The sequence below is a fragment of the Macaca nemestrina genome, chromosome 2 (assembly GCF_043159975.1).
Source record: "Macaca nemestrina isolate mMacNem1 chromosome 2, mMacNem.hap1, whole genome shotgun sequence".
Taxonomy (NCBI): Eukaryota; Metazoa; Chordata; class Mammalia; order Primates; family Cercopithecidae; genus Macaca; species Macaca nemestrina.
This window is the reverse complement of record NC_092126.1, coordinates 183,368,747-183,386,615: the sequence shown is the minus strand read 5'-3', so window position 1 is coordinate 183,386,615 and position 17,869 is coordinate 183,368,747. Positions and strand designations below refer to the sequence as shown.

Sequence of the window (17,869 nt, the reverse complement as noted above, 5' to 3'; positions counted from 1 at the left end):
GTGAGCTTTGGGAGCAATTCATATTTATATTATGATTAGAGTTTTATTAGCTGCTCTTAAATTACCATGTTTGATCCTCACAATTACCTTGTAATTTAAATACTGTGCTGTTATTATATTGTAATTATTTTAGTTACTCTTATGGAGCTCAGACCATAATTATGTTAGTTATGCTATGGCAAAGATATGTGCTGGTTACTTTAGGTATTCTTTTCACAATAGTAGTAGAAGATGGGTAGCAGTATTCCTCTTTTTTACAGAAGTAAAAATGGAAGCTTTAAAGAGGTTGACATGTCCTAAGTCACACAGTTAATAAGTGGCTCCATTGTCCCTTGAATTCACATGTTTTGCCTTTGGATTTCATACACTAAGATTAAGGTACGCATTAAATATCAGGTGCAGATAATTTGATGTAATGTTTCTTATTCATTTGCTTTAATACTTTTAAGAGAACAAGTCACCTCCAGTGGTTTATGTCTCTCATTTCATTTCCTGATTACAGCTTGGAAGTCTTTTTGCATGTTACTGTTCCATTGAAGTCACTCAGGCAATATGGGATGGATATCTACAACAAGCAGATCCATTTTTTATTTATTTCTTAATGTTAATTATCCTTGTTAATGCAAAGTAAGTATCTGGTTGGTTAGTTGTTTTTTTTCCCCCTTTTCTCAGGGTGCTCTGTTAATATTTAACTCAAATTGATTTGATTCCCTTTTACAGAGAAGTTATTTTAACACAAGAGTCAGACAGCAAAGAAGAAGTTATCCGTAAGTATCATTTAATGTAGCGAAAACATTTTGGGTCTCCTTATCTGTGTAAGTTACTCAGTTTCCTCATTCATAAATTTAGGAGATTAGAAGAGCTCTGAGGCTCCATTCAACTCTCAAATTATATAAACACTCTCCAGGTACAGACCTTGAAGACGATTTTCCTTTATTTTGCCATCTTCATTCATTCCTTCATATTTGTTCACTCTTTCATTGCTTTCCATATACTATTCCTTTGGTTTCACTGTTCAAATAGATCGCCCTCCTCTGTTCCTCTCTACCCATCCATAATTTACCTTTCAATACTCAGTTTATATGATATTTCAATTGTGAAACTTTGGTTCTCCTTTTGGGTTCTCCCCACCATATTCCCCACATGGAGATAGTTACTTCCTCTCTATATTGCCTGTCACTTTGTGCTATCTGTATAGTAATGTTTATCTTATTACATTATAATGATTTATTTTTATTTTTTTCATACAAGACAAAGTTCTTTTAAGTCAGTAACTATTTCTTAGATATTTTGTATGTTCAGGGGCCCTGGCACTTCTTCATATATGTTTGTTAAATAAATCATAGAATTCTAATTAAGGTTAATGAATTTGATTTGATTGCCTGACACCATCCTTCACTAACAAGAGATTTACATTAACAGTTTCAGCTCACTTGGAGAAATCCACTTTTCCACAAGACATTGTAAAAGCACCACTGTTGAGACTCTATTTGCATAGTATTTATGATGAAGATATTTCAGCTCTGATACATAAACAATTTTAATGTTTGCATTTTTCACAAACTACTAAATATTATGTCTATAATCATGTTTCAGAGTTCTTGCAAAATACTCCATCCAGTCTGAATATAGAAGATATAGAAGACCTTTTCTCTCTGGCTCAGTATTATTGCAGCAAAACACCAGCTTCTTTTAGGAAGGTATAAGACAAGAAATGATCAACTATTTTGCATTTCACATTTTGTACATTGTTTAATTACTTTGTATTCACTTTAGTTAAAATACTCTAGGTTGTCAATTTTTTCTGTTTCTTTATGTGTTGTAGTTTTGTGTGGGTTTTTTTTTTCCTCTCCATAAAGACCCTCCCTAGTGGAGGAAGAGACTAGTTAAAAAGACAGTAGAAAGCATCTTACCTCTCTTCTGATTATTGTTATTTCTGATCATAAGAAAATTGACTGTGAGATATTTGCTAAATTAGTGTTTTCTTGACTTTAAAAATTATATTACAGGGCTGGGCATGGTGGCTCACACCTGTAATCCCAGCACTTTGGGAGGCCAAGGCAGCCGGATCACAAGGTCAGGAGATCGAGACCATCCTGGCTAACACGGTGAAACCCTGTCTTTACTAAAAATACAAAAAATTAGACAGGTGTGGTGGCGGGCACCTGTAGTCCCAGCTACTTGGGAGGCTAAGGCAGGAGAATGGCGTGAACCTGGAAGGTGGAACTTACAGTGAGCCGAGATCACGCCATTGCACTCCAGCCTGGGTGACAGAGCGAAGACGCTGTCTCAAAAAAAAAAGCAAAAAATTCTATTACAGTAGTAATCCAGTGGAGGAGGTAGAGTTATGCCACTTTTCTCTGGAGTGCAGGTTTGTACAGTGTTAGTGATGCAGAGCTGTCTTATAATGAAAGGTCATTTAGGCCCCATAAAGACTTAGACCCTTAGACCAGACAGGTGCTTAATAAAGGACACCAGATTAGAAGTGTGAGTGATGTGAACTCCTGAAAAATGAAACTCTTAAGAAGCAAAAGCTAATAGTGGAAGAGGCACAAGTTTTTAAAGCCAGCAGGTTTGTATGTGACTTCAGGTGCCCATGAGAGCATTATTGTCTTTTTTTTTTAAAGCATTCTGCCATAATAATTTCTAGTTGGTACTCGTCATGTCACTGAAGTGTCAAGATAAAGTTAAATTATGTTTAGTACACTGTGTTTGAGAAAGCAGGTAAAGGAAACCTTTTATGATCATTTTCCCTTAAAAATAACTAATTTTAAAAGACTTATTTCTAGGGACCAATTTCAACTATTTTAATAATTTTCTTATATAGAACTCTTCAGTCCCTAACAATGCTGGATAAGTCAGATGGTAGGACAGTAGTTTAAAATACTGAATGAAAAAGACGTCTTATTTTTTTTCTCTTTCAAGAGCTGCACCTTTTATTCTTCAGACATAGTGAATCTGCACTAGCAGTTGTGAATTAGAGCAGGCTGTGGATCAGTATTTTAACTCATTTATGCAATCGATTTCTGCCACATATTTGCTTTTATTAAGATATGAAAAATTGTAAGTAACTATTTTTAAAATTCAATATTAACTACAGGTGGTAGTATAGAAAATAGCTATTTAGAATGTGTTTTTTTTTCTTAGTCTTTCATTTTGTGTGAACACTAACAGGGACTTTATGTGACTTTTTTGCAGTTCTTAGCATATAAAATTTGAGATTAGTATTAGGTTTTAAAAATCACAACTCAACCTGTTGTGGTTTAATTAGAATATTTTTAGGAAGAAATTTCGATTTTTTTTCATAATGTTTAAAAATTTCCCCTCAAACAGGATAATCACCATCTCTTTGGTAGTACTTTGTTGGGAATTAAGGATGATGATGCAGATCTGAGTCAGGCTCTTTGTCTGGCCATCTCAGTGTCAGAGATCCTTCAAGCGAATCAGCTACAAGGGGTAAGTAAAGGAAACCCAGTTTGTTAGGGGACTGTTCATTTTAAATACAAGGAACCAACTTCCTCCCTGTTCAGTGATTCCCACAAAATCAATTTACTGCAACAAGGTGGCTCTTTTGGCTTTTTGAATGATTGTGTTAAATGTTATGTTCAGAGGGTCATTTTAAAACTTGTCAGCTTGTGTGTTGTTTTAATTGTCTACAATTAATTATTGTTGACATTCTTGACACCAGTTTTTGTAAATCGACATATCTTTTTTCATATTTCAGTAGAGCGACTGAATGTGGCATTGTATAAAATACTTAAAAGGGTGAATTTAGCATTTAACAGTTTCTGGTAGTTTACAGCTAATTGAATTACATGGTTTAGTTCGATACAACTTACAGCAAACGAGAATTGTGAAAATGTAATTTTCTGCATGAAAATCTAGTAAGTCAGTTTGACTGATGATGGTTTTTAATATATAGTCTTTATTACTAGTAGTGCAACAGTTAACTGTGGTTGTATTTGGAAGGTGTAGTGTATTTCCAAGATTGAGGGCAGGAAAGGAATGGACGTGGAAAGATATCCTTTTATGGTAGATCTTTCTTAGTTGGATTTCTTACTGTATCTGTGCTGGTTATTAAGAATTTTCAAAATACAAGCATCTCGCTTTTTACTTATTCAGACTAATATTAAAAAACAAATGAAAACATGTTATCCAGTTTAAAGAGACCCACATGAACTTCTCTAGTTAAAGCTGGTATTTCAGAACATTCTCCCTTCATCCCACCCACACGAAATAGATGTTTAGTTCTTATGTGAATTGAGCTGTTGATAAATTTGCAGATTTATTTGCAAAAAAGGAAAGCATATCTAAAGTTATGTTTATAACTATGTAGTGTTTACATGGTACATTGTCAAATTCCAGTATAATTAGTTTTATAGCTCAAACAGGCATTCTCCTTCTGTGTATTTTAAGACTTTCCAGTAAAGAACAACATCTAAAAAAGAAAAATGTTTTAACTGTTAAAAACAAATAAAAGTATTTAGGACCTTCAGGTTATTTTCTATACTAACTAGGTCCTCCTAATTCCATGTGAGATCCATGTTTTCATAAACTTATTCCCTTCCTTTGGTTAGCTGTGAATATTATATTGTGCAATGTGAACCTCATGGGAAATTCCTATATATCAAATGTTGTTTCCCTTTTAGGAAGGAGTCCGGTTCTTTGTGGTGGATTGCCGTCCTGCAGAGCAATATAATGCTGGGCATTTAGCAACTGCTTTCCACTTAGATTCAGATCTGGTTAGTATAAATGCTGATTAATTATTCTTAAAGTAACTTTTTTTCCTTTAGTTCATAAATAAATGTATAGGTCCCAGACTAGGGAATTTTTTCTTTCTGTTTAAGAAGGCAGTCTCTGCCCTTACAAGAAAAGTGTTGCTGTCAGGTTTCCTTTTCACCCACATATGCTTTTGTGTTGTTTGTTTGTTTGTTTGTTTCGCTCTTGTTGCCCAGGCAGGAGTACAATGGTGCGATCTCGGCTCACTGCAACCTCTGCTTCCTGGGTTCAAGCTATTCTCCTGCCTCACCCTCCTGAGTAGCTGGGATTACAGGCACCCACCACCACGCCCGGCTAATTTTTTGTATTTGTAGTAGAGAGGGGCTTTTGCCATGTTGGCCAGTCTGGTCTCAAACTCCTGACCTCAGGTGATCCCCCTACATGAGCCTCCCAAAGTGTTGGGATTATAGGCGTGAGCCACTACGTCCGGCCCAGATACCCTTTTGGCATCATAAAGAGTAGCTGAAACAATGCTCACTATGGCTTACTATTGCTTACCATTGTTATGTCAGTAAATTCTGAATTTAGTTTGAGCTACATAGTAGAGCACTTAGCATAGTGGACTGCACGTACTAAGGATTCTTCAGATATCAGCTCTTACTGTAATTGAGTAAGAATTCTGTAGGCTTTATAGTGTGAACCATTTTTAATCATGAGTATTTATACATATAATAAACTAATATTTAATAACGATAGTATCTGGCTTATAAGTACTTAGTTATTAAAACTACTATCCTAGGTCATTTAATTTGAAGAATGGTAAAGTAAATAATTGTCAGAGATGTATAGAGCCATTGGTAAAATTGAGGCTAACGTCATTTAAGCCATTCTGGGATCATTAAAGCCTCAGGGATGGGGAACACAGGAGTGGGATGAGAAATCTCTTAGCTAAATATTAAGTCTACCTTTCCCCTTGCTAACTTGTCTTAAAAATTTAATGCTGAGACTGAAAGGGTGTGTGAAAGGGCCTAGGTAATATTGAGAGAAAACTAACATAAGAAATCAGAGTTTTGGATATTGTGAGAAAGGCCATCTTAGCTCATCCATATTCTATAGTTGAACTCTGTACCCTTCTCTTCCCTTGATTCCTCTGTCGTTCCTATTTTAACAGTTTACTCAGGTGATTCATGAATACTTAAATTAATTTTTTTTTTTTTTTTGAGACAGAGTTTCTACTCTGCCACTCAGGCTGGAGTGCAGTGGTGTGATCTTGGCTCACTGCAACCTCAGCCTCCCAGGTTCTGGCGATTCTCCGGCCTCAGCCTCCCGAGTAGCTGGGACTGCAGGTGTGTGCCACCACATCTGGCTAATTTTTTTGTTTCTAGTAGAGGAGGGGGTTCATGTTGGCCAGGCTGGTCTCGAACTCCCAGCTTCAAGTAATCTGCCCACCTCGGCCTCCCAAAATGCAGGGATTACAGGCATGAGCCACCATGCCAGGCTTGAATTTTTAAAAAATTTTAAAGAATATTATCAACTTACTTAATCTTGCAGACTTTTAATATCTATTTACATATTTCTTATTTTGCCACTTGATTTTTAACATAACAGTTTCTAAGAGATCTTTTGATATAAATACATTCTTTCTAATGATGCATAGTCCATGGTACATGTAGGTATACTATAATTTATTGCCTGATTGATGTATATGTGGGTTATTTTTTGTTTTCTTGTAATAATGCTGCAGTTATACATTTTGTACTTATGCAAATATTTCTGTAAAATAGATTCTTAAAATTAAAATTGTTTTGTTGAGGTGTGTGGATATATACATTTTACTAGAGACCACCATATTGCCCTTTAAAAGGGTGGAACCCAGCTACTCTGGAGGCTGAGTTAGGAGAATTGCTTGAACCTGGGAGGCAGAGGTTGCGGTGAGCTGAGATCGCGCCACTGCACTCCAGCCTGGGTGACTGAGGGAGATTCTGTCTCCAAAAAAAAAAAAAAAAAAAAAGATGGAACCGGCCGGGCGTGGTGGCTCAAGCCTGTAATCCCAGCACTTTGGGAGGCCAAGATGGGCAGATCACGAGGTCAGGAGATCGAGACCATCCTGGCTAACACGGTAAAACCCCGTCTCTACTAAAAAAATACAAAAAAAACTAGCCGGGCGAGGTGGCGGGCCCCTGTAGTCCCAGCTACTCGGGAGGCTGAGGCAGGAGAATGGCGTGAACCCGGGAGGCGGAGCTTGCAGTGAGCTGAGATCCGGCCACTGCATTCCAGCCTGGGCGACAGAGCGAGACTCCGTCTCAAAAAAAAAAAAAGGTGAAACCTTCTTATGTTTCAGAACTGTAAATGAGAATGCCATTGGTATTATTGGACATTATCAGTCTTTTCTCATCTTACCAGAGTGATGAGTGAAAAATAGTTGTAATTACCAATGAGGTTGAACATTATTTTTTGTGAGTGTGCTGTTTATATTTGCTTTTGTTTTTTACAAATTGCTTTTCTATGTGGTCTGTCCATTTTTCTGTTTTTCACCGTACTTTTTGTGTATCTCCATTAAAACAGTTTTTAAACATCTTTGTAGTCATTGTCGTACTTGTTTCCTTGAGGGTAAGAAATGAATATTTCATCTTTGTGTCTCCATTACCTGGAATAGTGCCGATAAACAAATGCCTTCTGTTATTTCTGACTATGCTCTAAGAAATACATGGCTTACCATCTAAGGGGAAACTGAAAAATAGAGCTTGTTTTGATCTATAGTTTTATACTCTTTCTGTCTTGATACCTAAGGACACAGTTGCTACTTGTTATGTAAGAAAAAACAGGAACAAAACAGGTTTTCTGTAGTAGAGAAGTATTTTCTTTGCGTCAATCTTTGTGTGAATGTTCAATTTTTGTTCTATTGTATTATAGATACATTTATAAATATTTCTCTTATCCCAGGGGTTTTATTTATAAGAGTCTTTTTTTCCCTTCATTTTCGTTGTGGCTCTTTAAATATTGGGGTTTTTCCTAAAAAAATTTCAAATTTACAAATATATGTGAAACACAGGCTTGTCAAGTTTTTAACTTTAAAAAAATTGTCTAGATGCTCCAGAATCCATCTGAGTTTGCACAGTCAGTAAAATCCTTGCTGGAAGCGCAGAAGCAATCCATTGAGTCTGGCTCCATAGCTGGTGGGGAGCACCTCTGTTTTATGGGCAGTGGCAGGGAGGAAGAAGACATGTATATGAACATGGTCCTGGCACACTTTTTACAGGTATGCTGACATAAATTATTTCAGTTTTGTTTGGTTAATGTTATCACCTTTAAAAAATTTGCATAGATAACTTTTTGCTTGTCAGATTTATCTGTATTTTTCTTGGTTTTGTGACTTGTTAAGGTCTTCTCCAGATTTTTCTCATATGCTTATATGATTTTTTTTTAATGTTTAACTCAAACCATCTGGAATTTATTTTGTGTAAGAAGTAAGGTAGGAATTTAAAATTTCTCCAAATAGCTTACAAATTGTACAATTTGAAATACTACCTTATTAATATACTGAGTTCCTCTATGCATCAAGATCTATTTCTGGATTATTATGTTACATTGATCTTTTATTGTTTTCTGTTTATTATTTTTTTTTGAGCTGGAGTCTTCCTCTGTCGCCTACGCTGCAGTGCAGTGCGTGATCTTGACTCACTGCAACTTCCGCATCCCTGATTCAAACAATTCTCCTCCCTTCGCCTCTCGAGTAGCTGGACTACAGGCATGCGCCACCACACTTGACTAGTTTTTGTTTTTGTAGTAGAGACGGGGTTTCACTATGTTGGCCAGGCTGGTCTCGAACTCCTGACCTCAAGTGATCCGCCCTCCTCGGCCTCCTAGAGTGCTGGAATTACAGGCGTGAGCCACCGTGCCTGGCCTATTATGTTACATTGATCTTTATGTGTATTTATGTCCTAGTACTTTTTACAGTAGCTATATAATTCATCTTAATATCTTCATTTGAAACTGAATAAATGCATGTACACATTCATTCACAACACCTAGCCATCTTTCCTTTTTGTGTTTAAATATTGTCTTCAACACAACTAATTTGAATTAGTGATTTTATGCAACCTGCTTCTCTGCTTTTTTAAAAATGTCACTCAGTGATGGCTTGTTTTGTATTAAAATAGTTACTTACTAGGTATTCTTTAGCAGTTTATGTGTTGAAGTCCTTACTTTGTATGGTCCTGAGCTATGGAATCAGCAAGATGGTAGGCCTGGTAATACACAAGCCACTCAATTTGGATTCATTTCTATTTATGTTGTATTTTACTGAGAATCTGGTTTGAAAAAATTAAAGACGAAATCCTTGAAAAGCAAAATCAGAGAAGGAAGAGGATATTTGGGAGAGGGATTGTAGGATAATTTTAAATTATATTAAAGGAAAGAGTTTAGAAGCATAGGAAATAACAAAAATAAGGAACCAAACTCGTTTCACTCATAAATTTAACTGGTCTATTCTAAACATGCTTCAGGCCAGGCAGGGTGGCTCACACCTATAATCCCAATACTTTGGTAGACTGAGATGGGAGGATCACTTGAGCCCAGGAGTTCAAGACCACCCTGGGCAACATAATGAGACCCTGTCTCTACAAAAAATAAAAATATTAACTGCGTGTGGATGTGTTCATCTGTAGTCCCAGCTGCTTGGGAGGCTGAGGCAGGATAATTGCATGAGCTGGGAGATTGAGGCTGCAGGGAGCCGTATTCATGCCACTGTACTCCATCCAGCCTGGGTGACAGAGCGAGACCCTATCCTCAAAAACAAAATAAAATAAAAACGCTTTAGTGTAAACTATACTGTATATTGTGAGGGCTGTCATAGGGCAAGAGTTTGGAATATTGTGAACTTTTTTAAATTATTCAAGTTCTTTGTGTGGTTTTATAAATTTTTCCCCCAATTTTTATTATGGAAAATTTCAAGGAAATGGAAAAGTAGGGAGAACTGAATGCCATAAACTCATTATAAAGACATAACCACATCATTATCATACTTTATTAAAAAAAAAATTTAGTGTTCAAGTTTCCCTGATTTTCCTAAGATCTAAAACAAGACGTTGACATTTGGTTGATGTCTTTTAAGTTTCTTTTAGTTTATAGGTTCCTTTTTTAAATTGTTTTCCTTGCATATTTTTGTTGGGAAAAGCAGTTAATTTGTGTTATAGAGTTCCCCACATTCTGGATTTTGCTGATTACATTCACATGGTGTCGTTTATCATGTTCTGTCCCTGGTATTTCCTGTAAGCCAGTAGTCTAAATCTAGAGATGTTCAGACTTCTTTGTTTAGGAGAAGGAGGTCCTGAGGGGGTGATGCCTGCCTCTTTTAGATGGTAAATACTATTTAGATATCTTTTTAGTGTTCCTCTTTTTTATTGTTGTTTTTATTACTTAGATCCATTATGTTTTTAGTAGTTTGCAAAATGGTAACATTCCCTTATTTCTTCATAATTAGCCATAATGTTTCTTTTTATATTATCTTTTAATAGAGGACCCAAATATTTTGAAAGCTTTTAAAAATCACTCTGATTACATCCTAAAATACTGTTTAATTTTGGTTTGAACATTGCACTATTGAAACAATAATACAAGTAAAATCAAGACTTGTTAATAGCCTTGAAGTTGTCCCCTTCTTCCCACCCAAGCACCAGACCCTTACAATATGTAAGGTAAATGGATATACCTCTCTGTGCCAAACTCCAAAATGTCAAGGAAATAAGAAAGCCCAGAAATTTAATATATAACTTGATATTGTATTTATCAGTGTTTTAGAACTAGCTGAAGTTTTAATAAAGTCACATTTTTGGAAGAATTTAAATTTTCTTTTCCATTACAGAAAAACAAAGAATATGTGAGTATTGCCAGTGGAGGATTTATGGGTAAGATTTTAATTTATTAGTTTTTTTCCTCTGTGTTTCAGAAGAAATTGTATTGATTATCAATAGAGTTGATCTGGAGTGATCACATTAGTTAATGGGTAGACTCTCTTCATTCATTCAATGTTTTCAGAAAAGGCAAGGCCAGGAGGACTTACAGATAACAGACAAACGTAATAGGCAGTTGAAATGAGTGACTATTTGATGTAAGACTATTTTAATAGATTTGTTTCCAAAAAATATTTTTGTAAAGATGAATGAAAAACTGTCCATATGATTGCCTCTGTGGAGAAGGAGGATTAAATGATGGGACGGGGAAGGAAGAATTCAAGGAATACTTTTGATAGTATAACTTTTGGACTCTTTAGGTGTTTTATTATTTTATTTTTGAACTACTTGAAGGTATTCTCTGTTTAAAAAATGTTAGCTAAGTGGAACAAAATAAACTGATGTTTTCAGAACTGCAGACTAATATTTGATAATCTAGGAAAGTAAAATAATTGGCAAGATCTCTGCAGGCAAGTATTGAGAATTTTACTTTGCAGGCAGAGTAATAAGATTTTAAAAGAGCCTGTCTTACATTAGAAAAAGAGATTACAAAAATACTGAGCTGTAAATGCTGGGGAAAATCAATGATCAAATCAAATCAATATATAAGAATCACATGCTAACCAATTGTGCAACTGAAGCTCCAAAAATCAAATCAGTATATGTTGAGAGTAATGGAATCTTAGGCTTTAATCGTGGGAGTTAGGCTGTAACTTAGGATTTTTGGAACATTAGGATGTATTTCCTCTTGGTCTTTGTTGATATTAACAAGGATTATGATTATCTTCTATATATCATGACCTGATAACTAACGACTTTTGAGGTTCATACCCAGAGTGATGTACAAAAAAGATTATTTTAATAAGTAGTGTTAAACATGTATTGGCCCTAGGCTCAGTGTTATTTATTAGGAATCCTGGTAATGATATAAAACTTGATTATTAAGCTTGTAATTCTCAAAAGTGTCTGAAAAGCATTTTTTTAATAGTATAGCCCAGATTTTGGAAATGTTTTTAAAACCATGGATTATTTATTCACCAAGAATAATATCTCTTTCTGTAACTGTTAATGCCTAACAATGCTTCTTTATTATGGGAGAGATTGATTGATGTCTCCTTATGGTATAACAAAAGTCACAATCAGTTTTCTATTAATCCTTTATGTCATAAAAATGTTGCAGAAATTATCTGTTAATACTTGAAAGATTTCCTTCCAAAGAAGAAAACATAAAGCCTATACAGTTATCATCACCTTTGGCGTCACTTAAGAAATGTTGTCCGTGTACAGAGGGTTTTAGAAGGAAGAAGAGGAAGGTTTGCTCTAGCTTGGAGGCCTTTTCTCCATCACAGACGTGCAGAAAGAAATACCTGTGATTATTTCCTTCGGTCCTTTTTTCTCAGCTGTGACATGTTTATTATATTTCGTTGGTAATGAATTTTTCCAAAGAGGGTTGATATTTTAGGTTTTGTTGTTGTCGTTGTTTTTAATTTATCTTAAGCACTGCAGCAGCACCTGGCAGACATTAATGTGGATGGACCAGAAAATGGATATGGCCATTGGATTGCTAGTACCTCAGGCTCAAGGAGCAGTATCAATTCTGTTGATGTAAGTGTATGTAGAGAGTACGTTACTGGATTTGGATAAGTTCCCAGAAAAGGTGATTAACTACTAAAACCCCACCATAACAGAAATGGAGTCAAAACATTTTAAACACATGCCATGAAGAGTCATAGTTTTGTGAGATTAATGAAATGATACAGCAAGCCTTTATTGTGAGATTAATGACATGATACAGCAAGCCTTCACAGCTAAACTAGGTGGGAGCTCTTGAAGTTCAGCTGCTGAATTCAAATTTCTCCCTGTCCATCTGTAGTTTGGTATCACGTAGTGACAGTTTTATGCTCTAGCTTAAATATCGATGGGGACAAATCTGGGTCCTATAAATAGCTGGGACTCTTAAGCAAGCTGATTCCAGGCATCTCCCAGTTAGTTTTTGCCAGAATACTAGGGCTCATAATCATCTCGTGCACATTGTATCTGTACCCATCCCCATCACAGACTTAAGTGATGTGAACTTGAGTCTATCCACATTGGAGAATTGGTCAGGCAGAGGAAGACAAGAACCAGTTTCCAATCCTATTTGATTTTTAGTTATTGAGATGTGTGTTACTACCCGGTTTTGCTACAGTGGATAAATCTGTTTTTCTGTTCTACTTTGGAAATATTTGGGTAATAGGTCTTTTGTGCTTTTCCAGTACTTCAGTATTTCATGTTAGTTGAATTAGATGTCATTAAATTATTTTCATAAATAATGGTCCTCATCTACCTAGTGATTATTTTTTAAAACAGAAATAGAAGGGAAACTGCAGTACAAGGGCATGGTTAGTAGCTTGGGCCTACAGGTCTGACATACCTGGGTTCAGATTTCATCTACAACTCACTTTCTTCATGATCTCCAGCAAGGTCTTTGAGCTGTGATTTCTCCACCTGTGCAATAGAAATGTTAACAACATAACTTTCTTCCTAAGGATAACTCGAGGATTAACTGTGGAAGTAAATGGAAAGTATAGTACCTGTCACCAAATATTTAATAGTAGTTATTATGAAATTGTAACTCACTACCTGTGTTAGTTGAGGTTTATCTTCGGCCATGCAAATCGAAATCAGATTATTTTCACATCAGCAGATAAGGCTTGCCTGAGAATCTTATTTTTAACTTGATACTTATTTTTAACTTGATGCTCTTTGTGTGAAATCACCATTTACTTAGTAAATGTTTGCTGTTTTCACTTACAAATAACTAAATAGTATTTCATTGTCTGGGTATATTATAATTTATTCAGTTCTCTATTATTCAGTATTTACATTGTTTCCAGTTTTTTTCTGTTACAAACAGTTTAATTTTTGTAGTGATAAATTTGCATATGCCATGATTATTTAGTCCTGGAAGTGGAATAACTTGATTAAAATGTTACCAAAGTCCTTAGACTTCTGCATTATTATCAAATGGCTCTCCAAAAAACATTCTAATTTATATTCCTGTTCACATCACTGGATAGTTTTTCTGTTGAAGCTTTTATATTCAGATTTGAAAAACGCTGATTGAGGCTATTTTAGAAATTATCTTAAAGCGCATTCTTTTCAAAGTACCAAAGAAGTTTTGCAGTTTAATTTGGCTTTGAATTTAGATACAGAAATAGAAACATAGTTTTTTGTGTTGTTAATGACATTTCTTCTAAAAATAAAAGTAACAGATGTTCATTGTAGCATCATATATAAATAAGAAAAGTATAAAGAAAACAAAATCACCTGTAGCTGTTCCAGAGATAATTTTGCCATTCATATTTTAAAGTATTTTCATCAAACCCTTTTTAGTGAATGTGTTTCTTTATTTTAAAAGTAGTGATCATAGCAAACTAGAATTTTATTTTCTGCTTTTTCACTAAACATATGAGCATTTTCTAGCATTTTAAAATGCTATTTAAAAATAGTATGAGTTTGTAATGGCTGTGTAATTTTCCATCAAATAGTACCCAAATTTCTGGGCACTTCCTTCCCATTAATTCTAAAGAGGAATTAATTGGCAAAAAAGAGGATCACTTTTAAATATTTGACACCCATCACTGAATTTCCTTCTAGGAAGGTATATGTGAACAATCCCATGAAACAATTTAAGAATTATACTCACAGCTATGCACAGTGGCTTATGCTTGTAATCCCAGCACTATGGGAGCCCGAGACAGGTGAATCACCTTAGGTCAGGAGTTCAAAAATTAGCCAGGTGTGGTGGCAGGTGCCTGTAATCCCAGCTACTCGAGAGGCTAAGGTTACAGTGAGCCGAGATCGTGCCACTCTCCAGCTTGGGTGACAGAGCAAGACTGTCTCAAAACAACAACAACAAAAAACAAACAAAAAAGAATTGTACTCGCATCTCTTACATTTGGTACATCAGGATAACTTTTCTTCAGAAAATAAAGGCCTCAGTGGCAGTGTCTTTAAAAAGCAAGCATTTACAAGGGATAAATATTTAAAAGTTTAGCTACATGGATAGTAGTTTGATTATACTTTTGCTTTATTTTTGTAGACTAGTCTAAGAAAGGTTAATAGTTTTAACTATTTCCTATTGAATAAATAAGGTAATTTCAGACTCCACACACATATGTGCAAATAGTAGTTTGATCATACTTTTGCTTATTTTTGTAAACTAGTCTGAGATAGGAAAGGTCAGTAGTTTTAACTATTTCTTTTATAATAAAGAAGGTAATGTCAGACTCCACATACATATATGTGCAAGTATATCCTAATTTTTTATTCTACCTTCTATTCTTTTTCTTTTTCTTTTTTTTTTTTTTTTTTTTTTTGACACGGAGTCTCACTTTATCGCTCAGACTGGTGTGCAGTGGCACAATCTCAGCTCACTGCAACCTGCACCTCGCAGGTTCAAGCAGTTGTCTGCCACAGCCTCCCGAGTAGCTGGGATTACAAGTGCCCATCACCATGCCCGGCTAATTTTTGTATTTTTAGTAGAGATGGGGTTTCACCATTTTGGCCAGGCTGGTCTTGAACTCCTGACCTCGTGGTCACCCGCCTCGGCCTCCCAAAGTGCTGGGATTACAGGTGTGAGCCACCGCGCCCGGCCTCTACCTTCTATTCTTAAAATGATTTCACCTAATGAATTAGTTTGCAGCTGCCGCAACAAAATATCATACCACAGACTGGTGGCTTGACCAATGTAAATTTATTGTCTTACTGTTCTGGAGACTAAAAGTCGAAGATCAAAGTATTGGCAGGTTTAGTTTATCCTGAGGCCTCTCTCCTTGGCGTGTAGATGGCTGCCTTGCCCTCTGTGTCCTCACATGGCTTCTTCTCAGTTTTCATATGCTCATGTCTTTGTCTCTTATAAGGACACCAGTCAGACTGGATTAGAGACCACCTATAAAGACCTCATTTAACCTTAATTATGCCTGTAGAGGCCCTGTCTCCAAATACAGTCACGTTCTGAGATATACTGGGAGTTAGGACTTCAACATATGAATTTGGTGGGATTGCAATTCAGTCTATAGCATGTAGATAACGGTTAGCAGTAGTATGTCTTCTAGTCATTTAGAGAGCAGTTAATCCATCTGTCTTCTTTTTTTAGGGTGAATCTCCTAATGGCTCAAATGATAGAGGAATGAAATCACTAGTAAATAAAATGACCGTGGCTTTGAAGACAAAATCCGTTAATGTCAAGGAAAAAGTTATCAGTTTTATAGAGAATACATCAACTCCTGTGGATCGGTGAGTTGTTTATATAGTATGAGTTTATGATGAATAATTAAAACTAAAGAAATAATATCTTACAGTAAGTAAATGTTAGTTGAATTGAATGTGTTCCAGAAAAGGATTATAAAGTACATTTGCTATTAGATGATTTCATCGTTTTCATTAGAATTGCAGGAATGTGCTTTATATCCATAATTATTCTCTCTTACTACTCAGAGATGCAAATAATGTATCTGTCACATCATGCCATTCACTAAAAATAATTTATGTCCCAGTATGTATTACTTTTCATATAGTAGCTGCTTCCCAAATGTCAAATGGATGGAGAATCATCTGCTGAATTCAGTGATCTCATAGTAAGAACTTCTTCCTCTGCTCCAAGAATTTAAAACCTAGAAAATCTGGTCATGCTAAATATAGCAGAAACCCACCTTCTGATGTTTAAGATCAGACTTTCATAGAATTTCGTTTACAAAACCCCATTTCCTTGTAAATTACAAATGAGGGACGTGGTTAACAACTGATAAACAAGTTTAAAAATATCTGTTTTATGTATCTTGTTTCTTATTGTAACTGAGGATACATATTTTTCTCCATGTATGAGTCTGTTTGATCCTTCCTGTTCCTAGAGTTCAAAGCTAGTCTTATAATTGCAACACAAAATTTGTTTTTAAGGAAGCCTTATATTGGAAATGTGTTATAATATTTGGTTTCACTTTCATGTCTTGCAGTATCCTGGGAAAACTGACGTATTTTACTTTAAGAACTGAATGTCAGGGCTTTGTTGTCTGTCCCTTTATTAAGTATAGTGTATATGCATACAAAAGTACATTTTTTTGCATTTAGTTAATAGCTGAGAAGGTAATAGATTATTTTCATTGATCCAAAAAATTGTACTTTATCCAAAGTGGTCAACTGATAATTACCAAGGTGTTTTATCAAGCCTGAAAGACTTGTTTATGCAGTAAAGTTATGTCTGTTCTCAAAAGCTAACCCTTTTACCTTTTGTTGGTGCTTCTAGGTTGGAGGACTGTTATTGCTACATTTTGTAGCATGAACATTTGCAATTTTATTTTAAAATTTATTTGTTTTATTTTAAAATGGACTGGTGATAACTAAGTCAAAAAGACTGCTGCCTTGATTTACTTGTAATTGGCTTTTCTTTGTTCTCCTTTGTACTTGGGATGATGGAAACATCTTTATAATGTACACTTTGGGTGAGAAAAACTGACTAAACTGTACCATATTTTTTGTTTTAAAGCTGTTGCATTTTTTTATAATCATTTTGTTCTGTCCTCTGCCTTGATTTGCTATAGAATGTCTTTCAATCTTCCTTGGCCAGACAGATCATGTACAGAGCGGTAAGCCAATGAGTAGAGCATTTTTCTTGAACCATCCTTTTCCTTTAATATGCCTCATGCCATCTATAAGCTTTATGCTGTCTTGGCTCAAATTTCATGCAGCTATTTCAAATGCTAAACTTTTCTCATTCTGCTTTTAGGAGTGTGTCATATTGTTTGATATACTTTTCTTTTGTTTTTTGCTTGATCATTTTAATTTCTTTTCCTGCATGCTTGTTTGTATCACGCATTCCACAGATGAAAATTAAGTTTGTTCAAAACCTGCAGTTTTTATTCTGAGACAGGGAAAGGTGAAACAAAGAAAGCATGTGTGTGGTCACGAGTTGGCAGGTTATTTGCTTTGGTGCTCATTTGCTTCTATCTCTTGCCTAGCAGCAGAGAAAATTATAGCACCTAAAAATAGGCACCATTCATGGTTCAAAATTTTTGTTAATTAATGTACATTATGTAATTTTATATTTTTAGATTTTTCTTAATAAGATGTATGTATTTAGGTTGAGTTAGCATATATAAATCTAAGGGACTACAGTTCTAGGGTTCTGCCTTTGGTTTTTGTTGAAAAAACAATTACGT

The 17,869-nt window shown here is 35.3% G+C and overlaps 1 protein-coding gene across 3 annotated transcripts in view; it reads left to right on the top strand.

Moving 5' to 3' along the window:
* The window catches only part of LOC105477472 (TBC1 domain family member 23), a 63,983-nt gene that overhangs the window by 33,876 nt on the left and 12,238 nt on the right, over nt 1–17,869 (top strand). For 2 of the 3 annotated variants that reach the window (XM_011733978.3, XM_011733980.3), the window contains 10 exons: nt 503–627; nt 721–767; nt 1,597–1,700; nt 3,334–3,456; nt 4,650–4,742; nt 7,808–7,978; nt 10,583–10,625; nt 12,169–12,275; nt 15,811–15,950; nt 17,252–17,296. In XM_011733978.3, coding sequence (XP_011732280.1) covers nt 503–627; nt 721–767; nt 1,597–1,700; nt 3,334–3,456; nt 4,650–4,742; nt 7,808–7,978; nt 10,583–10,625; nt 12,169–12,275; nt 15,811–15,950; nt 17,252–17,296 — 998 coding nt within the window. The remainder of the gene's footprint in view (nt 1–502; nt 628–720; nt 768–1,596; nt 1,701–3,333; nt 3,457–4,649; nt 4,743–7,807; nt 7,979–10,582; nt 10,626–12,168; nt 12,276–15,810; nt 15,951–17,251; nt 17,297–17,869) is intronic. The other variant, XM_011733979.3, reaches the window with a different exon arrangement.